Source organism: Terrapene carolina, unplaced genomic scaffold (genome assembly GCF_002925995.2).
Source record: "Terrapene carolina triunguis isolate 2854851 unplaced genomic scaffold, T_m_triunguis-2.0 Scaffold139, whole genome shotgun sequence".
NCBI lineage: Eukaryota > Metazoa > Chordata > Testudines > Emydidae > Terrapene > Terrapene triunguis.
The window spans coordinates 15,192,970-15,213,426 of NW_020664490.1; the positions used below are offsets into that span (position 1 = coordinate 15,192,970).

At 42.1% G+C, this 20,457-nt stretch overlaps 1 protein-coding gene across 4 annotated transcripts in view; it reads left to right on the forward strand.

The window, feature by feature from the left end:
* INTS6 (integrator complex subunit 6) overlaps positions 1–20,457 on the forward strand; it is an 85,540-nt gene that overhangs the window by 15,116 nt on the left and 49,967 nt on the right. For all 4 annotated transcript variants that reach the window (XM_026653442.1, XM_026653444.2, XM_026653443.1 and 1 more), the window contains exons 4-5: positions 7,594–7,683; positions 19,421–19,604. In XM_026653442.1, the coding sequence (XP_026509227.1) occupies positions 7,594–7,683; positions 19,421–19,604 (274 nt within the window). The remainder of the gene's footprint in view (positions 1–7,593; positions 7,684–19,420; positions 19,605–20,457) is intronic.

Consider the following 20,457-nt stretch of genomic DNA (forward strand, 5'->3'; position numbering starts at 1 on the left):
ATTCCACATTGATGGTAACAGTAAACCTAGTTAGATGGGGGTAGCCACCTGGACTCTTTGCTCCCCGATTCTTTAAATCTCAGAGGCTTTTCTATCCACTTCTGCCTACAGCCCTTTTCATTGATACCTCTTGGAGGACTTTTCTAAAAGAATTTCATTTTTTTCATACTGAGATCAAATCAGTTCCTTAAAGCCAAGAAGGTAGAGTATTTTATGCCCAATATTTTTGTCATCTGCTACAAGATTAAGTTTTTGAGGCTTATTTTAGATCTGCGAAGTAAAGTAATAATTCCCCAGTTTCCTCAATCAAATCTGGGTGCCTTCAGTTTTAAAGTGTGCTTGTATTAATCTTGCTGTGTGTTCTTACTTTTATTTCACTGTTGAAGATTCTCCATATTATTGCAAAGCTCTGGACTTTGGCATTTCTAAAGCTTTGTGCATGTTTCTTCCCTACCATGCCTCTTCCAACCCAGATACTTGGTGGAAATTGTACAGCTGACTTGGATTTACAGATGACGATGATGATTTAAGATGTCTGTAGAGGGAGGGAGCTCTTTCTTCTCTTGCTAAATAATTAGGTATGGATGATCCAAAATCCATTAGTTTACTACAGTATGTGGTAGTATCAGACCCCTGAACTCATTTTATCCCTCACTAGAATGAGTTATTGTCATATCAGGATGAATTTAAGTGTTTATTGAAAAGAGTGAAGGTAGATTTGTTTCTGTATATTTAAACCCAAGATATTAGACAGCAGTCAATATTCAGTGGAGTAAGAGAGAATCTGATTTTGCCAGAATACTCCTTTGCTACTTTCTCCCCTGTGTTGGCTGGTTTTCTCTGCTCCGAGTCCCTGACCCTCTTTTCTTCAGCACACTTTCACATATGTTCTTTTCACATGTCCGGTTCACCTTTTCCTCACTGGTGCAAAGTCCTGCTCTTTCTACTCAGAGTTTTGCTGTTGCAGTTACACTTTCTCATTCTCTTAACTGCCCAAATTGTACTCCGTTGTTACAGAACCTTCTGATTCCACCATTCAGTCCCTCTTTCTATCAAAGAGACATAATCTAAAACCTTTTGATTGATATGTGAAAAACAGTAGAGGACAATAACTCCTTGTTATACTGAGAATTATTACAACTTTGAACTTTTAGTTATTTCACACTCTGCTTTGCTTTATCAAATGTCATATGTTATGTTGCCAGTTTACAATCATCAGTCCTTTGTTTCTTACCTGGAACCTTGTAGATTGTGCAAGTTGTTTGGAACGGGGCTGTTCCCTTTGTTACTTGTCTGCATGGTGCCTAACACAGTGGGTTCCTGGCCCTTGATTGCATTCCTAGGTGGTACTGTGATATACAGCATAAATGTCTCTTTATTCCTGCTAAAAGGAAAATTCCAGACCAGTTGGGGAAACTAACGTTATTCAGCTACTGGCTGACAGCAGGCAGTGAGAGAGAGGAAAGCAAATATAAATGAATGATTTCCCTATTATAGATCACAAATTTCAGGGCCAGTGAAAATGGTAGTCTGTAGACCTCCACTAATTTGAAGCTAATCTGGCCAGCTGGGAGGTTTTTTTTGGAAACCCTAGTTAGTTAGGGAAATTTGTCTCAGGGAATAGAGGAGGCTGAAGGAGATCTAACAAAAGTCAGGAACCTGGCGCTAGCACCTTGACAGGGATCTACTTGGCCCTTTTTTTTAATCAATGAAGTATGACAGATGGAGCTGTTGTATGTGGAAATGAATGGAGGCATCCAGAGCAATCAAGTTGTTCTCAGTACAATAAGATCTCTGTTGCATAGGTCTTCTGATAAACTTCTCAGATTGAAAAGCAGAAATCAGATTGGATCATTTTCTGATCTTGGAAGAATGGCCTTTCTATCCACAAGTATTTTAGTTTACCTTAATAGACTAACAGAGGGTCATGTGGCACCTTTAAGACTAACAGAAGTATTGGAGCATAAGATTTCATGGGTGAATGCCCACTTCATCAGACGTCTGATGAAGTGGGCATTCACCCACGAAAGCTTATGCTCCAATACTTCTGTTAGTCTTAAAGGTGCCACAGGACCCTTTGTTGCTTTTTACAGATTCAGACTAACACGGCTACCCCTCTGATACTTAATAGACTAGTTACCTTTCTGGTCTAATATCAGGCTCCTCAGGTTAAAATCCAGGTCCTATGGCTTTAGGCTTCCTGCATAGATACTTTTGACTTCCTGATGGATTTGATAGTGGAGTTTAGGTACTTTGTCCTTTAATTCTTAAGACACTGAGAACCTAATCATCTTGTAAAGTGGAATATGCAAGGTTTCTTTTTCACTTCATGCGAGTCTTACCCTTCATTTGCTTTACCTATAATAAACTTTTTGAACTCTCAGAATCTATATAGATGCATCTGGGTCAGCTTTCATTGATCTCTAAACTTATTTGCACATAATGATGAAATGGTTTGTTACACTGTAAAATCATGACATTCTATCAGTAACTTTATTCTTATTGTAGTCTTTCAGAGGTGATCCAGGGTTCCTTTCAAAAGGTGTCATGTTGACCAAAGTGTGCTAGATGTGGCTTCTTGGGATGGCTAGAGGGAGTTATTTAAGAGCTCTGCAAAGAGTTCCCAGTCCCTGCTTGATCAAGGAACCTTGGGATCAGTGGACTACATACCCCAATTTGGTAAAGTGGTAACTAACATCATGATTTAATTGCCTCATGATGTGGGCCAAAAAAACATGCCATTTTTTGTGTGATGTATTGGGATATCGTGTTAACAGTAATTAAGATACTAACTTGTTACTGTTTTACTGGTACTTTCATTCTAAGAGTTTGAGGCCATCATTTCCCAGTATATTTCAGTATATTTCATATTAGTCTAACAGATTTCAAGTTTTCCCTGTTATTTATGCCAACTTCAAATAGAATTTTCTTTAAAACTTGCTATGCTGAGCTAATGGAGCAACTACCTTTTCTTTTCACTTCAGTACACATCTGCGCTTGATGGTGCAGGTTGTGAGTGAAGGGGAGAAATTTAGACTTCTCCCCTTCCCGGATAATATCTGCTAAAGGAATAGAATGAGTCAGTCTGCCATCAGATGCTTCTTCCTCGATCTTGGGTATTCTTTCCACCCCTACTAGAAGGCTCTAGAGTAGGAAGAAAATTATTCCAAAGAAGTTGCTCAAGATAAGAAGTAGCTACTGAGTATTGGAAGCTATTGAAAAATGCCAGCTGAGCTAATTAGTTGTCTATTTGACACAATCAATTGAAGTCTCTACAGGAGTGAGTTGCCACTCTGAATTCATCAACTAGAATCATCAATAATGCACCTTCTTTAAGGAACTTGTCTGTGAGCAAGCCTATTTAGATGATGATTAAGTAAATTTCTCAGTTTACTGCAGGCTGAGTTGTAATTTGCTGTTCATTGCTTCTCGCCAGCCTTATGTACAGCATTAAATATAACTAATGTTTAAAGCTCTACAGATATGATATACATATTCACCTTCAATGGTCATAACAGTCTATCTTAATATCATCTTAAGTCTGTTAAAGGATTTGGTATTTTTGGGATAAGTATATTTTTGTGTAGGACTTTAATACTCAATTGGACAAAGGCCAGTGACAAAATGGATTTGAATGATTGTTTTGAAATTGGAAACAGACTTCTAGAGAAGTAAATAAAATTCTACCGAGACATCCGTGGAATAAATAGCTTGGTATAGCCTTCCATTTACGTGAAAAAGCAACTTTTTAGTCCCCTGCAACTTCTGATAACTTATGTTAAATATTTTTTTTACAGTACTTGATTTAAAGTTGCTTGTCCTGCATACCTTCTTACAGATGAACTGAAAAGTCATGTCTGGTAAATCAGGATTGCCCTGTTTCCTTAAAGAGTTGATGACATCTATAATTGGTCAGAAAATAGAGAAATTTTAATAAAAAAACATTTTGAGCAGAAATCTTTTCCCAATAGTTACCCATTGTAAATGATATCATTCCTTAAGGCAGAGTGTTGTAGGTGTTCATGATGTTACAAACTGTTGCATGAGGTACGTGGGGTCCTGAACTCAGCTCATCTTTAGCCTCGTTCTGTGGTCTCCTAGACAACTGAAGTGCAGCTGTTGCATTAATCTACAGTCTTTGACTTCCAAGAAATATATCCAGCATCTAAATTATAGAGCATCAGTGTAGACCAGTTCAATGTCATCAACCCTTGCAGAAGTGTGGCTGGGTGGACTAGGTCTGGAGGTCACCTGCTGCAGGCCTCACAGCCCTGCACCACCTTGTCCCAGAGTAGAGCACTGAAAAGTCCTCCAGGCAGCCTAGAGTGGCTGCAGAGGAGCAGCCAATCAGAGGGGTTGCCGGCACGACCAATAAGGAGCCAGAAGGGCGAGATAAAAGGCAAGCAGCAGAGCAGAGCCATCAGTTGCTGTGTGGAGCTCAATGAGGGAGCACTGGGTGCCTGGCTGGCTAGACGAACAGCTGGACCAAGGACAGCTCACTGCACAGAGCTCACCAGACAAACCGAGTCCAGGGAAGGCTGCCAAAGACCAAGTGCCTGGCTGGATAGAAGAGCAGCAGGACCATCAAAAGATCATTATGAGCAGACTAAGCACAGAACTTGGCCAGACCAGACAAGAGTACCGAGATGGTTTTTGCTGGTCTGACTGCAGAATGAGCCCAGGGAGGACTGCTGAAAAGGACACCAGCTGAGGGTACCGAGATGGGCCACAGCTGGGTGTCTGAAGAAGGCAGTGCCTCTAGGAAGAAGCCTAAGAGATATGGCCCCATACCAGGGCCATGATAAGAACTTGGGACTGCTTACCTTGGAAGGGGGGACAGTGTATATGGCTCAGCTGGAGGGTGAGTCGCTGAAGACCAGCCGAGAGAACCATTGGCCAGAGAAAGGGGGCGCTCGTGAGAGGCGGGTGCCGACACCATTACAAGGAGGTAGAATTCTGATTTGGCAGTTGTGACTGTTCTAGTCATCTCTATAAAGGTGTGTAAGATCAGCAACCTTAAGCATAATTTGTTCTTACATATTCTGCTAGTGAACAATAGATTTTTGTTCTTTTAGGTAAATAGCTGTAATAACAATGTCAGTTCTTGAATAAGTACCTCCGTAGTCAGCTGTCTTATAGCTAAAATGTTTGTGAAATTAAAAGGCAAGAAAGGTTCCTCGATCAGTTTAAAAAAAAAAAAAAATCAGTGGGAAGTTTGCCTGAATGTCTTCAGGCTTAGGCCCAAAGTAGTTGCAGGTAAGCCTGGATTTTACTAGAGTATAGGGGCACCAACGCTTGTATAAGACTGGGAGAAAATACTTCGTCCATTAGAGATACATAAAAGCATCCAAATAGGAAGTTTTGAAAAATTGGGTTGTTCCTCTTACACTACTTTCTTTGTTTCTTTTAATACTTTGAATGATGATTCACACAGGATTGCTGATCTGGAAGAGTTTAGATGTGGAACATGGTGGACAAATAGTCATGAAAAAGACTGACTGTTCCCTTTCTTGTTAATGTCATTTATGATACTGATTAGGTCAAGATATTTTTGTCCCTTTGCTGTATAAATTGACATTGTTCCTTCATCAGCTGTAGTACAAATGCTTTTTACTAGTGATTCAGAGCTCCTCCTGTAATAATGAAATCTGTTTTAAATTAAATGAACTGCAACATAATTAGCTTTCAGTTTTTGCTTCACAGTTGTAATAAACTACTAGTTGACAGGATAGCATACCACAACTGTTGCTTAGAACTTAAAAACAAGACTGGATGATCTTGGCAAACTGAATAAAAAGAATGTGTACTTTAGACATTTACTTAAAACAGTTTATGAATGTTAAATTGGTTTATAATGTAGTTTCTCCCTCAGAAGAAATTGATCTTCACTGTTTAATTTCAGTGCTTGAGGTTTTAAGTTCTCTGTAGCAATAAAATATTAAATTTTGTAAGTCTCTGTTAAACATTTAGGAAAAATATCTTGAGGATTAACCTGTAGCTCTTAAATTTTTGTGTAAAAAATACAAAACTAAATCTGAATGATGAGGTCCAGAGCAGTGTCATGGAATCTTTTGCATTTCTATCCTAAAACAGAGGTTTTTTATATATTGGTTATGGTGAGAAAGATTTATCAAAGAGGAGGGTCTTGCAGCATGCTCTGAATGGTCAGATCATGGAAATGTCTAATATCTGGAATGTCACTGCACAGCTAAATCCCTGGACTAAGAGTGCTTTCTCTAACACTTTGACCTGAGTTTTGTAACTATTTTGTCCAAAGGAGCACAGCTGTTTTGGTGGATTATGGATGGAGAAGTAGTCTCTGATATAGCTGAATCCTGACCCAGTTATGGCTTTTAAAGGTCAGAACTGCATTGAAAAGTTTTCTCAACATAGCTTCGTCTCTCAAGGGTGTGAAAAATCCAGAAGAATTTTTTGTCAACTTAGCTACTGCCTCTCAGGGAGGTAAATTACTTATAGCGATCAGAGAACTTCTCCAGTTGCTGCAGTAAGTGCTTTCACTTAAAATGCTACATTTTAAGTGTAGACATAGCCAAAGATTTCTCAAACTTGTCAACAGAAGCAGACTGGAAACCATTGGACAGAAGAAAGAACAGAGAGAGATGCTCCTGGTGCTGTCACAGGATTCCATTTTCAACCCCAGATACAGTGAATTATAGTAACCCACTCTGAATTTGATGCATGCATGGATGGAACACACTGGCTAGATCCTCCTCTTGAAGGTTCCTGGCAGTCTCGTGGTGGAAATGGGAAGTGCCAGTGGCAGCATAGGTGGTCTGATTGTCAAGGCTTAATTATGAGTTGAACAGGACCCCAAGGCCTTCAAGCCACTTTGACAGACAAGGTCACAAAATGTCTTTTGTAATTTTGGACACTATCTTAAATGGTGCTGATGTAGAAAGCTTGTCAGTGTTTATGAAGACTTGAATAGTTAATGAAACAGGTGTGTGGGTGTGCATGCGTAAGAGAGAGAAAATCACTCTGGTTGGAATGTGACCCAAATAACTGGGACCACCCAGTTCTAAATTCTGTTTCTAGAATATTAGTTCTCAACCTTTAGGTTGTGAAGATGTTTTCTTGTGATTGTATAGTATTCTGAAAATCTTAATTTTTGATTGGTAGTAGAGGAGGGAGTTACAAGATCTTCTGGTTATGAAGATAATGTTCCACTTGTTAACAGCTACACTGTTGGATTTATTGAACATTTAGTATTTGCATATGTGCAATTAATGAAATTCTCAAAAAGACTAACATTTTTTTGTTACTTTAACATATGACATTATGAAATGTATAGTTAATAAATTTAAATGCCTATTTTAGGTATATGTAGCATATATATTGGTTCTAGGATTGCAGGTGTAAAAAGGTTGAGGAACCTATTCATAGCCTAGAGTATTGCCATGGAACCAAACCATCTACCTACAACCCCAATCCAGCACTCTCTGAAGTCAGTGGGAATATTTCCCTTGACTTCAGTGTGTGGTGGATTGGGCCATTGGTGCACCACTGTGGGTTTAAGCAAGAACCTTTTACATTTGAATGTAGCATTTCTAATGTAATTACACTTTCTTTTAGGGAAGAAACCCTTTTTTTCTGGAGCCAGCAATAATTATAACAGTTACTGACGGGAGTAAATTAACTACCACGAGTGGGATACAGGATGAGGTAAGGTCTAATCTCTGTTTATCTACTGTACCAGACTTTTTGATAGAAGGCTGATATGTTAGGATTACCAGTTATTTAAACGTGTTCAAATGTACATATGAGACAAACTTAAACAGTGTTTCCTTGAGTTTGAGACATTCTTATGTAATCATACTGTGCTAGAAATGGTTTGAAAGCCTTTTCAGCACTAAAAACTTGAGCATATTTAAGGAGTATCTTTAAACAGATTTGAAGAGTTTCTAAAATACTCAGTTTGCCAGTTTCACAGTCTGATTTAAAACACTGGTAGAGACATGCAACACAGTTCTATTGAAGGTAATTGGGATATTAATTCGACACACTTATCAAATGAGTATACATAACTTTTTAAAGGGCTTACCAGAATAAATTTTATTGTACTGAAGAATATACATCTTGAAAATGTGTAAACATACATAACTTGTATAGACCTGATTGATTTAATGTAGTGATCTTCCAAGGGCGGGAACCATGAACCAGAGAGCAGGTTGGGGACACGTGAAATGCAGAAGAAGAAAAGATTACTTCTGGATTTTATAGCGGTCTGTTTAGAATTATTGTCTGGACTCTGGAATGTCCCATAGTAATCTAAAACAAAAAGGTGGGCTAAAGAGGAGTTAATTTCAAATTAAATCCACACCTATACCTTAGAATATTTAAGATTAAAATACTGGGTCCATGCTCACAATAAACTTTACGGGTCACCATAGCTAAAACTCTGAGGCAATAAGCTGTTTCATCACCAGATGGCATGAGCTTCCCTGCTTATGAAGTTGCAACCATTCCCAACTGCTTTTATTGTCAGATCCTCTTCTTAGATGAATGGTGAGGAGTTCTTTACTGATACAATGGTTCTGGTCTGGTTTCGTATGCGTACAGGCCTTGAAACAGAAAAACATTGTTAGCTGGTCCCTCTTTTCAAAAGCAAAGGCTAATATCTGAGCCCCTTTCAGTGCTGGTGGGTTTTTTTTTCTTGATTTTTTTTTTTTTTTTCTTGCAACAGGTTCTCAAACATTTTTGTATGGTGCATCACATTTTAATATAGAGATTCTTACAGACCACCTCCCTTCTGAATTGTAATTGTGCAGACTTTCTCCTGTTTTCCTGGTATTACATTCCTGTGGCAATTAGAGAAAGTGCTTTCATGGAAAAGTGATATTAAGAAAGTGTGAAATATATTTTTAGCTTTCTTTTAATGCACTTAAGTTGATAAGGAGCAGGGTAGGAGAAAGGACAAGGTTGCATAATGTGCCAAGCCACCTGTCCGTGGACCACTAGCAAGTAGTCTATAATTCATTTTGATAATTTCTGCTTTAGCGTATTTGATGTTTGGGGTTTTCTTTTTTGGTCTTTGGACTAGTCTGTGTCCGTCCCGTCCCCCCCCGTCTCCTCCTTCCCGTGCTTTTTGAATAATGAGAGAGTCTAGTACTGCTCCAAGTGTGCTCACATAACTTTCCTCCCAGAGAAACATTGATATTTTTGATTCCTGCATTGGAGATCATCCTGATGCATCTGATTATGAAGTTGACTTCAGGGTCCTTATGGGAAGTCAGGAATAATCTCAAGTCTGTTAGTCCAGATGTTTTTAGAATTCTTCAAAGGCTACAGTGAGACTATCCTGTAGGCAGTTCATTCTATAATTGAACTGTCTATTTCAATGCAGATGTGATTAGTTTGTCTAAATATCACTACTAGACTAACTTTAAACAGTCTGCATATTTCTGTTTTCCTACCATCCTCTGAGTGAGGGCAGCCTAGCTGCTGTTGAGGAGCCACAAGCTTTTAAGGCCTGACTCTGGATGGACAACCACAGCCAATAATCAGGAAAGCCACCTGTGTACCTTTTGGATCTAGCAAATTACCACCTAGTATCCAACCTTTCTTTCCTGAGCAAACTAACCAAATAGTTCTTGAAAGTGGTTTTCAACTACTCCTGTACATTGCTGAGATCTCGGACCTTTCCCAATCAGGTTTCATGCTGGAACATGAACTGTGTTATATATGCAGATGGGCTACCACTTCTTGTCCATTGATGAAGGGAAGGTGTTTTCTCATATTACAAGCTGCTCCTGCAACGTTTGCTACTGTTATCCGAATACTATTGTTCTGCTTTGATATTTCAGGAGTTATTGGGAGAAACTCAGCTGGATGAGGTCCTTCCCTTAGGATTGTACTCAGAGTGGTGATATAAGTAACTTCTTTTCTGCTACCAGACCACTCAGCTGTGAAATCTCTCAGTGCACTCACTATAATTTTTCCCATCCTGTTCTTGGTCTAATAATGGAAGTCTCAAGGGATGGTACTGTAGTGCTTCTTATGGTTAAACAAATCTTCTGGCCATACCAATCCAGAAGATTCTGGATCATGCAGTGCAAATGTGGCTACTTTTTGTCCTACCTGCCTTTCAATATGATTTGCCAATGGGCATCGGTGTCTGTTATTCTCATTACAAGAATACAGTAGAAGATACCAAATATACAGCAATAACCTGGATGCATGGCTTTGGTGCCCTCTGACTGATTTCAAGTGACGGGTTCTGTTTGGGAAAATGTTCACTTATCATCTACTCTAGCCACTTGCAGCAGCAAAAGGAGACTTACAGGGCAAATATCAATTTGACTATTGAGAGAATTTACTTATTCTCTCCCTTATAAATTGTGAAACTGAGGGTTATGTATCCATTCCATACTTTCAGAGCCCATGTATGTTTTTTAAAAAAAAGTTTCTAATTTCAGTGGGCTATTGGACAAAGATACTCTAAGTCAGTAAGCAGCAGTGTGGCTGAAATTGTTCTTACAGGAAATGCTTGTAGTTCTGCAAGTAAAACACAGTACAAACAGCTGAGCTCTCAGTCCACTAATCAGTTATGCCCTACACTCTGTCATATCTACCTTTAGAGCGATGGCATAGCAGGCTTGGGAGGGTGCGGGAAGGGGTGGAGTGGGGGCAGGGCCTGTGGCAGAGCCAGGGGTTGAGCAGTGAGCACCCCCCCCCCCCCAGTACATTGGAAAGTTGGCGCCTGTAGCTCCAGCCCCCGAGTCGGTGCCTATACAAGGAGCCGCATATTAACTTCTAAAGAGCCGCATGTGGCTCCGGAGCCACAGATTGGCCACCCCTGCACAATCAGAACCTCCTTTGCATAGGTAGTTTTGGGGTAGAATTTTTCCTGGGGGGCTGCATTTTCAATTTTAAAAGCTAGAAGAGCAGGAAGAAGCTTCTGACTACCAACCATATTTCAGTTTCTCTTCTGGTCTTAACCAATAACCTTTGTACATGTCATAGGGCATGTTGGTTAAGTAATGGAAACATGATACATGTCTGAATCATTTTTTGATTTTGTTCTTGTGTGGTTCCAGTTCTTTGTTAATTAGATTAAGCCAGATTTTCACTGGTATTGACAGTAATATTGTCAGCATGTAATCTGTCAGTTCCCTCTGAAACCACCTTCAATTAATTTTATGTTTAGTGTCTTTAAAATTCCTTGCTTTGTCTTCATAAGTCTTCGTGCTCTTTGTAAATGTCAACATTCTTGAGGTACTCAACGCAAATAGAGACGTAACCTTGTTGTGAGGTCCACAGTGTGTCATTGAGAAGCTGGGGCATTAGTCTCTCCCCTTTCAGTTAACTAGCCATTCGGCTTAGTGGTTGCAGAATAACTTTAGGAGTTATTTAACTTTAGCACTGTTAATCACTACTGCTGTTTCAATGAGTAGTAAATAGTGTTCTGAGTGCCAATACATTGGATGTTCAGAATGATTGCACCTGGAAAGTTGCTCTTCAAAGTAGAGTTCTTATGCGTGCTCCACTGTAAGTGTGCTTGCATCCCTGCGCTGCTGATCGGAGAACTTCGGTAGCAGTGTCCGTTGAGCCCACACATGCGCTGTCTCTCCTTGTGCTACGCCACGAGACTATCCAGCGCATGTGGGCTAACCTTCCTCAGTTCCTTTTCAACCACCCTGGCTAGAGATGGAGCCATTAGCAGTCTATTAAGACTTATTTTAATCTACTTATCCATCGTAGTCTCCTAGTTAAAATTCTAGTTGTAGTTTTTCTCTTTCTCTCTCTTTCTTAAAAATAGACTTTATTTTTCTTCCCACCTTTTCTCCCCTGTCAGGTGCCCTTTCCACCAACAGCCTATGCTCTGTTTGCCAGGCTTCAAGAAGTGCCTTACTTGTAAAGAGGCAATCCTGATCGCAGATAAACACTCTCCATGCATTCACTGCCTCGGGGGAGGCCACATACAACAGAAGTTGGTCTTTGCCAACAGCTCTGGCCAGGATCCCACAAAAATAGAGAGCTCTGCCAGAAGACTGTTTTCATGGCTGCAGCTCTCCAACCCCAGTCACCTGGTAGACATGTCTTCCCTACAGCCTTCTACATCTCAGGGCTGTTGGTCGAAGCAGGCTGCAGACCCCTCTCACAAATTTTCTAAGAGAGCAGGAAGCCCCCTTCATGAGTCCGAAGATACAGAGCAAGATGGTGATTGCTTGTCGCTATCTTCAGCACTGAGACCATCTCAGACTGGCACCCATAGCTCACAGACATCAACAGTAACCAGTACTGCTGACAGGCACATGGACCCAATGGGCATGGGCACCGAGTCATTGGCACCAAAGGACAGGAGTAAGCACTCCTCTAAAAAGATGATCCTGGTATGTGAGCCTGCATCTGTAACACCAGCGGTGGCTTGATCATAGAATCATAGAATATTAGGGTTGGAATATTGGACCTCAGGAGGTCATCTAGTCCAAACCCCTGCTCAAAGCAGGACCAATTCCCAACTAAATCATCCCAGCCAGGGCTTTGTCAAGCCTGACCTTAAAAACCTCTAAGGAAGTAGATTCTACCACCTCCCTAGGTAACCCATTCCAGTGCTTCACCACCCTCCTAGTGAAAAAGTTTTTCCTAATATCCAACCTAAACCTCCCCCACTGCAACTTGAGATCATTACTCCTTGTTCTGTTGTCTGCTACCACTGAGAACAGTCTAGCTCCATCCTCTTTGGAACCCCCTTTCAGGTAGTTGAAAGCAGCTATTAAATCCCCCCTCATTCTTCTCTCCTGCAGACTAAACAATCCCAGTTCCCTCGGCCTCTCCTCATAACCGGAAAGTCTCTGGATTAAGTTTAGAAGTGTGAGTAACAAGGGTGATGTCATGATGAGAGTCTGCTATAGACCACCAGACCAGGGGGATGAGGTGGACGAGGCTTTCTTCTGGCAACTAGCAGAAGTTACTAGATCGCAGGCCTTGGTTCTCATGGGAGACTTTAATCACCCTGATATCTGCTGGGGCAGCAATACAGCGGTGCACAGACAATCCAGGAAGTTTTTGGAAAGTGTAGGGGACAATTTCCTGGTGCAAGTGCTGGAGGAACCAACTAAGAGCAGAGCTCTTCTTGACCTGCTGCTCACAAACCAGGAAGAATTAGTAGGAGAAGCAAAAGTGGATGGGAACCTGGGAGGCAGTGACCATGAGATGGTCGAGTTCAGGATCCTGACACAAGGAAGAAAGGAGAGCAGCAGAATACAGACCCTGGAATTCAGAAAAGCAGACTTTGACTCCCTCAGGGAACTGATGGGCAGGATGCCCTGGGAGAATAACATGAGGGGGAAAGGAGTCCAGGAGAGCTGGCTGTATTTTAAAGAATCCTTATTGAGGGTGCAGGAACAAACCATCCTGCTGTGTAGAAAGTAACCGGTGTGAACAAGATTCCCATCCCCCCGGCACTGCCACTGATGCCGGGATGATCGATACAGACAGAACTCCGCCATTCAAGAGACCTCTGGATGCACTGGAATTCCCTCTTCTGGGTACCAAGACCTCTGCACCAAGCCTCTACAAGCACAGGAAATATCCCCGCTGCCATGCCATGTCCCTCTGCTTTCTAGTGAAGGTTCAGACAGCGAGCCTGAGGCAGTAGTGTCGCAGTACTCCTCCCAAGCTCCATATGGGGCTCACTATCAACAGAGCTCAAGGATATACCCACAGATGGCCGCACCACCCCCGTTCTGGTATGGCCACCCCTGGGCTCCACCACCACCCCAATGGCCATATTGGGACCCTTGGCGGCATACTGCCAACATACCTCTCGAGCTCCAAGCCTCGCCCGAGAACCCTTGTGGCACACTCCCTTTGCCACATGATCCAGGAGTTCAGAACCGCCTTACAACTTAGACGAACAGGAAGCCAGTAACGAGGAAGTGACTCTGAGGACCATATCCTCCTCTCCAGATGAAGCTGTCATGCCTTCTCCACCATCTTTGGCGGACGATTTCCATCTCTTTCAGCAACTGGCAAAGAGGATGGCAGACCCTCTCCAGATTCCACTGGAGAAAGTCAAGGATACCCACCATCAACTCCTTGATATTCTCTATTCTGCCTCCTCAAAGATTGCCATCCTGATTTAATGAGGCCATTTTAGACCTGGCAAAGACCATGTGGCAAACCTCATCATCAGTGGCCCCGACCTGCAAGTGAGCAGACAAAAAAAAGTCCCTGCTAAGGAATCTGAATTCCTATTCTCCCATTACCACCCAACTCCATCGTTGTGGATGCTGTCAACTCTCTCGGCCAACACCACCAGTCAAGGGCTTCTCCCTACAACATGGATTGGGGGGGGAGGGATAGCTCAGTGGTTTGAGCATTGGCCTGCTAAACCCAGGGTTGTGAGTTCAATCCTTGAGGGGGCCACTTTGGGAACGGGGGTAAAAATCTGTCTGGGGATTGGTCCTGCTTTGAGCAGGGGGTTGGACTAGATGACCACCTGAGGTCTCTTCCAACCCTGATATTCTATGATTCTATGAAATGCTTTGATCTGTTCAGTAGAAAAGCATACTCCTCAGCCACTCTACAATTTCGTATCACCAACTACCAGTCCCTCACGGCAAGGTATGATTACATAAACTACTCTAAGCTGAATGACTTTATTGAAAAAATGCCAGAAGCACATCATGGCTCATTCAGGGCCATTATCCAGGAGGGCCAATTAGTGGCAAAGACATTGCTGCAATCTGCCCTTGACATGGCAGCTAGGTCTATCTCTACAACTGAGGTGATGCAACGAGTGTCCTGGCTTCATTTGTCGGGATTCCCAAAAGAGGTGCAGTCCACGGTTGAGGACCTTCTATTTGAGGGCACGAAGCTCTTTGCTGAGAAAACTGCCGCCTCCCTTTATATCCTGAAGGATTCCAAGGCTACCCTCCTGTCACTGGGTATCTATACACTGGGACAAAAGAGACTATTTAGTCCCCAATCCAAGCATAGACCATGCATGTCTCAATACCAACCTCCGCTCCACTATAAGCTGCAAATAAAGAAAGGGAAATTTCCTAAACAGAAAACATCTGGCCCACAATCTTCATACCAGCCCTCTACAGCTAAACACCACTTTTGATGGGCAGGTCAAGGCACCATCAGACCACTCCCCCCAACTGACACAGCCGATCATTGTTCCACACCCATTTAGCCACTGATTGGCAGTGTTCCGCAGTGCCTGGAAATGCATAACATCAGACCAATGAGACTGTCTGAACTGGGTACTCCATTCAGTTTTACCTCCTGATCCCCTCACAACCTTCTTCCTCATCCCTCTTCAGGGACCCTTCTCACGAGAGTTTACTATGACACAAGATAGGTGGCTTCCTCCAGCTGGGAGCCATAGAACTAGTACCTCAACATCTATGAGGGAAGGGGTTCTACTCTCGTTATTTCCTAATACCCAAAAGAAAGGGAGGTTGGAGACCCATACTAGACTTCAGAGCTCTCAACAAGTTTGTTAAGGCTCAAAAATTCAAGATGGTCACCTTATTGACGATCATTTTAGCATTGGAACAGAGAGACTGGTTTTCAGCCCTCAACCGCTAGGACATCTATTTTCACATCTCGATCTGCCAGCTCACAGACAATTTCTCAGATTCACTCTGGGACACGACCACTACCAATAGACCCTTTGGTCTATCATTAGCCCCGAGAGTATTTTCCAAGGTTCTCTCAGTGGTGGCCACTCATTTATGCACTCAAGGGATAATGATTTATCCATACCTGGATGATTGTCTCCTCAGAGCCCGATCTCTCTGGGAAGCTCACCAAGTCACCGACACTACGATACGTTTGTTTATAGACCTGGGTCTACAGATCAACACCCAAGATGTCAACCCTCACTCCAGTGCAATATCTGGAATTCATAGGGGCTGACCTTGACATGTTAGAGGCCAAAGCCCTCTTACCTCAACACAGGTTCCTATCCTTAGTCTTACTCATAGACACCATTCAAAGCAGTCCACAAATACTGGTCAGGCTTTGCCTCCAACTCTTCAGACATATGGCAGGGGCATGGCGATGATACCTCATGCCAGGCTTCACATGCAATGCCTCCAAATATGGTTTGGCTCTGTTTACAGACCGAACAAGGACACGTTGTCACTACCCACCAGGATCAAAAACTCCTTAAACTGGTGGAAGGACCCAGCCAATGTTTGCAAAGGGATCCCCTTCTTGAAAACATCACGGGCATTGCTCCTTGCCACCAAGACATCACTCATAGGTTGGGGCGTGCACCTAAATGGCCTCAGGCCACAAGGCAAATGGTCGCCCACGAAGATATCCTTCCACATCAATCTCCTGAAGCTGAGAGTGGTCAGAATGCCTGTACCCATTTCCTTCTACTGATCACACACACAGATCCTACGTACTACATCAATTGGCAGAGGGGAGCCAGATCGCCCTTCCTTTGCGCAGAAGCTGTGAGATTATAGATTTGGAAATCTCCCACGACGGTACACTGTCTGCAGAATACCTCCAGGTACACACAACTCGGTAGCGGACAGTATCAGTTGCAAATTCCCACACGACCATGAGTGGGAGATGCACCATATAGAGGTACTTCATGACCTATTCAGACGATGGGGGACACTGTCTACAGATCTGTTCGCCATTCAGCTGAACAAGAAGTGTCTATGCTACTGCTCCAGACTGGGGATGGGATAACACTCCTTAGGTGATGCTCTCCTCCTCCCCTGGGACAGGGACCTTTTTCTACACCTTCTCTCCATTTCCCTTACTGTCAAAGGTCCTGCTGAAAATAAAAAGGGGTGGAGCTCGTGTCATTCTGAGTGCTCCTACTTGGCTGAGACAGATGTGGTACCCTTACCTCTCTCAGCTTGCAACATGTCTGCTGATCTCTCTCACGGCGATTCCGCACCTCCTCTCACGGAGCGAAGGACATACCCTACATCCCAACCTGGGAATCCTCTGCCTCAAAGCATGGCTCCTGTTTGGTTCCAACACCTAGAAAGCTTCTGTTCAAGAGACATGATGCACTTACCTGCAGAAATGGTCCAGGTTTCAGATTTGGTGCACGTGCCAACAAATCTTCCCAGCATCTGCAATTCTTCTACATATCCTAGACTATGCTTTTAACCCTAAAATGATACAGACTATCTCTAAGCTCTCTCAGGGTCCACCTAGCGGCTATTAAAGCCTTTCACCAACCTGTAGGGGAGTACTCAGTGCTGTCACACCTAACTACAAAAAGGTTCCTCAGGGGCATAGTAAACTTATTCCCTCAACTTCGGCTTCCTGCCACCACATGGGACCTGAATCTTGTACTTTAGGGACTGACTAGGCTCCCCTTCGAAACCATGGACACCTGTTCACTAACGTACCTATCCTGGTAGTGGCCTTCCTGGTAGTGATTATCTTGACCAGGAGAATAGGAGAGATAGTAGCTCAGATGACGCATACTCCCTACATAGTATTCTTCCGGTTAAAGTTATGCTCAGACTGCATCCAAAATTCATCCCTAAGGTAACCTCCTACTTTCACATCAGTTGATTCACCTTCCAATCTTCTACTCCAAGCCTCACCAAGACAACAGGGAGGCTATATTGTGTACCTGGATGTCAGGAGAGCCCTGGCCTTCTACCTGGACAGGACAAAGGCCTTCAGGAACTCCCCTAGGCTCTTCCTCTGCACAGCGGAAAGTTCCAAGGGCTCAGCAATATCAGCCCAAAGACTTTCCAAGTGGGTCTCGAACTGTATCAGACTGTTACCAAGTCCGTCATATGACCCCTCCAGATGCCATTCATACACACTCAACAAGGTCAATCTCCTCATCCGTTGCCTTCTTCAAGGATGTCATTATCTCAGAGATCAGGAGAGCAGCAACATAAGCATCAGTCCACACTTTCGCAGAACACTGTGCCATCGCTGAGGACTCTGCCTTTGAGCCGTCTTCTGCTCCATGGTGCTGTCATCTGTAACAGATTCAACTCTGAAGTCCTGACCTCCAGAAGGGATATTGCTTGGGAACAGCCATAGGGACACTACTGGAAGAAGAAATGACTCACCTTGTGCAGTAATGATGATTCTTCGAGACCTGTGTTCCTATGGGTGCTCCACAACCCATTCTCCTTTCCTCTAATTCAAAGTTCTTGTTTTGACTCTGTGGTAGAGAAGGAACTGGGGAGGGTTAGCCTGCATGCGCTGGTTAGCCTCATGGCACAGCACAAGAAAAGACAGCACATGTGCGGGCCCAAAGGACACTGCTACAAAAGTTCTCCCATCATCAGCACAGGGACGCAAGAATACCTACAGTGGAGCACCCATAGGGGGGAAACATCTTGTTACCTGCACAAGGTGAGTAACTTCTTCTTTGTCCTTTGTTCAGACAATGAAAATAAAATAGAGAAGACGTGTTGTACTGTGTATTCTTGGATGGCATTGTTAGCAGCTTAAAAGTTCTTCATAGTTCTCTTTGGATGCTATGAGTCAACAGCAGCAGTAGGAAGGCATTTTTCCCTGTATGGATGCTTGTTAGACATTGATGTCCTTGGGTGAACATGAGATGTCATCTTACATTAATATTAATTTTAATCTTCTTATTTTTTCTCTCTTCTTGCACTATGTCGTGGTGGACCTAAAAGTTAAAATCTGTCTGTAGTATATCCAAGGTGAAGTGCTTCAATCACTTCTTTAAATTGCTCATTGTGTGCTACATTAAAGGTGATATTGTCATAAAAATTGCAACTCTTATCAAGTTAAGTCTTTGACTTTTAGTTCTTATGGTGTAATCACCAAACGAACCCCAGAAGTTGTCAAAGAATAAAGATAAGCAGGAACTACTCTTCAGTTAAGCTGCTGTGGAAGCTGGAAGGCATGTAACAGAGACTTAATTTATCATTAGTGCTAGATTTTGATAACGATGGCACTGAAATGTTTCTTTTGCAGGAACATCATACCCACCAATATTCTGGTCTTCCACTTAGTTGATAGTTTCATTCATTGGTGCATTTTATCTTGAAGATGAATGCAGAGAAACAGACTTTCTGAAACGAGCCTGGATCCTTTCAGTGCTTACCAAAAACAAACTTCAATTTAGTGTGCTTTGGGCAAATGAGATCTTAATATTGCTGTGGAAAGAACATTGCAGTAATGCAGTTCTGCTTGCAGGAATTCTCAATAAAACAAGTTTAAAGGACTTAAAAGTAAACATACAACTTCAGAACTTAATAGTGCTGTGAAATGAGTTTATGTACAGTGCTGACTGGATTATGGATCTCCCATATTTATTTATATATAAAATATCTGATCTTTGTTATATTGTAAGCTTCTCTGGGTTATATATTCATTTGGTTGACTTGTACAATAAATTGCAGTCATGTAGCTACTTGATTTTGAATTCACTGTTTTGTGAAGAAAATTTAAATATTTTTCTTTTCAGCTCCATTTACCTCTCAATTCTCCTTTACCTGGAAGTGAATTGACTAAGGAACCTTTTCGCTGGGATCAGAGACTATTTGCTTTAGTTCTGCGTTTGCCTGGCATCACAACTCCAGAATCAGAGCAGATAGCAGGTGTGCCCGTTGATGACTCAGCAATCACACCTATGTGTGAAGTCACAGGAGGTGAGTGCCTTAGCTTCACTTGACAAAGTAGATCTTTCAGAAAAGTGATTTTAGCATATAGCTCAGTTGTATTAGATAGTATTTGAAAATTTCTGACTCCTTTGTTTAATCTCTTTAAAACCCTGGGCACAATGGAGCTACATATTACAGCTCTCTTAAGACACATAAGTACTAAAATTACAAATAAATTCATCTTAATAGTCTTGAAAGGATGTGCATTTGCTTTCTTCAGCAATTTTGGCCAGAAGGGGGAAAATATACTTCGTGTTTTAGGCACTCAGCCAGAAGTCTTAAGAATCATGAAACCTGCTCGATAGTGAGATAGTGTTCAGTTTGCTGGCACGGGACATGCCAGCATTTGAAGGCCATGGAATGTGTTTTCTTTTGAGAACTTATAAATATTTCTTAAATTAAGAATATTTTTGGACAAATGTCTGCACTTTCCCTTTTCCTCCACTGTGTCTCGTGTTCTCTTGTAATCGCTCATGATTATCTGTCTCGTTTCGATTGTAAACTTCTCTGGTACAGTCCAGAAGTTGTCTTGTCTATAGAGTACCATGAACACACACCAAGTATTTTAAAAAAATAAATTAAAAAATCCATTTGATAGTAATTGGGGTGGGAGAAGAGGGAGAAAAGGAAAGAATTTAAAGGTGTAAAAGAAACTTCAAGCAGATGTGATCCCCAACTTCTCAGAATGTAAAGCAGATGCCTCAACCACTGGATTAAACAGGCTTTTTGATTCATTTAAAAGGTGTTGAAGTGTGCCACAAGGGGGAGCTCACATTCCAAGAATGCAATAAAGACCTTAAGTTAACAAGGAAATTCTTAAAATGTTAAAGGAAATAAAGTT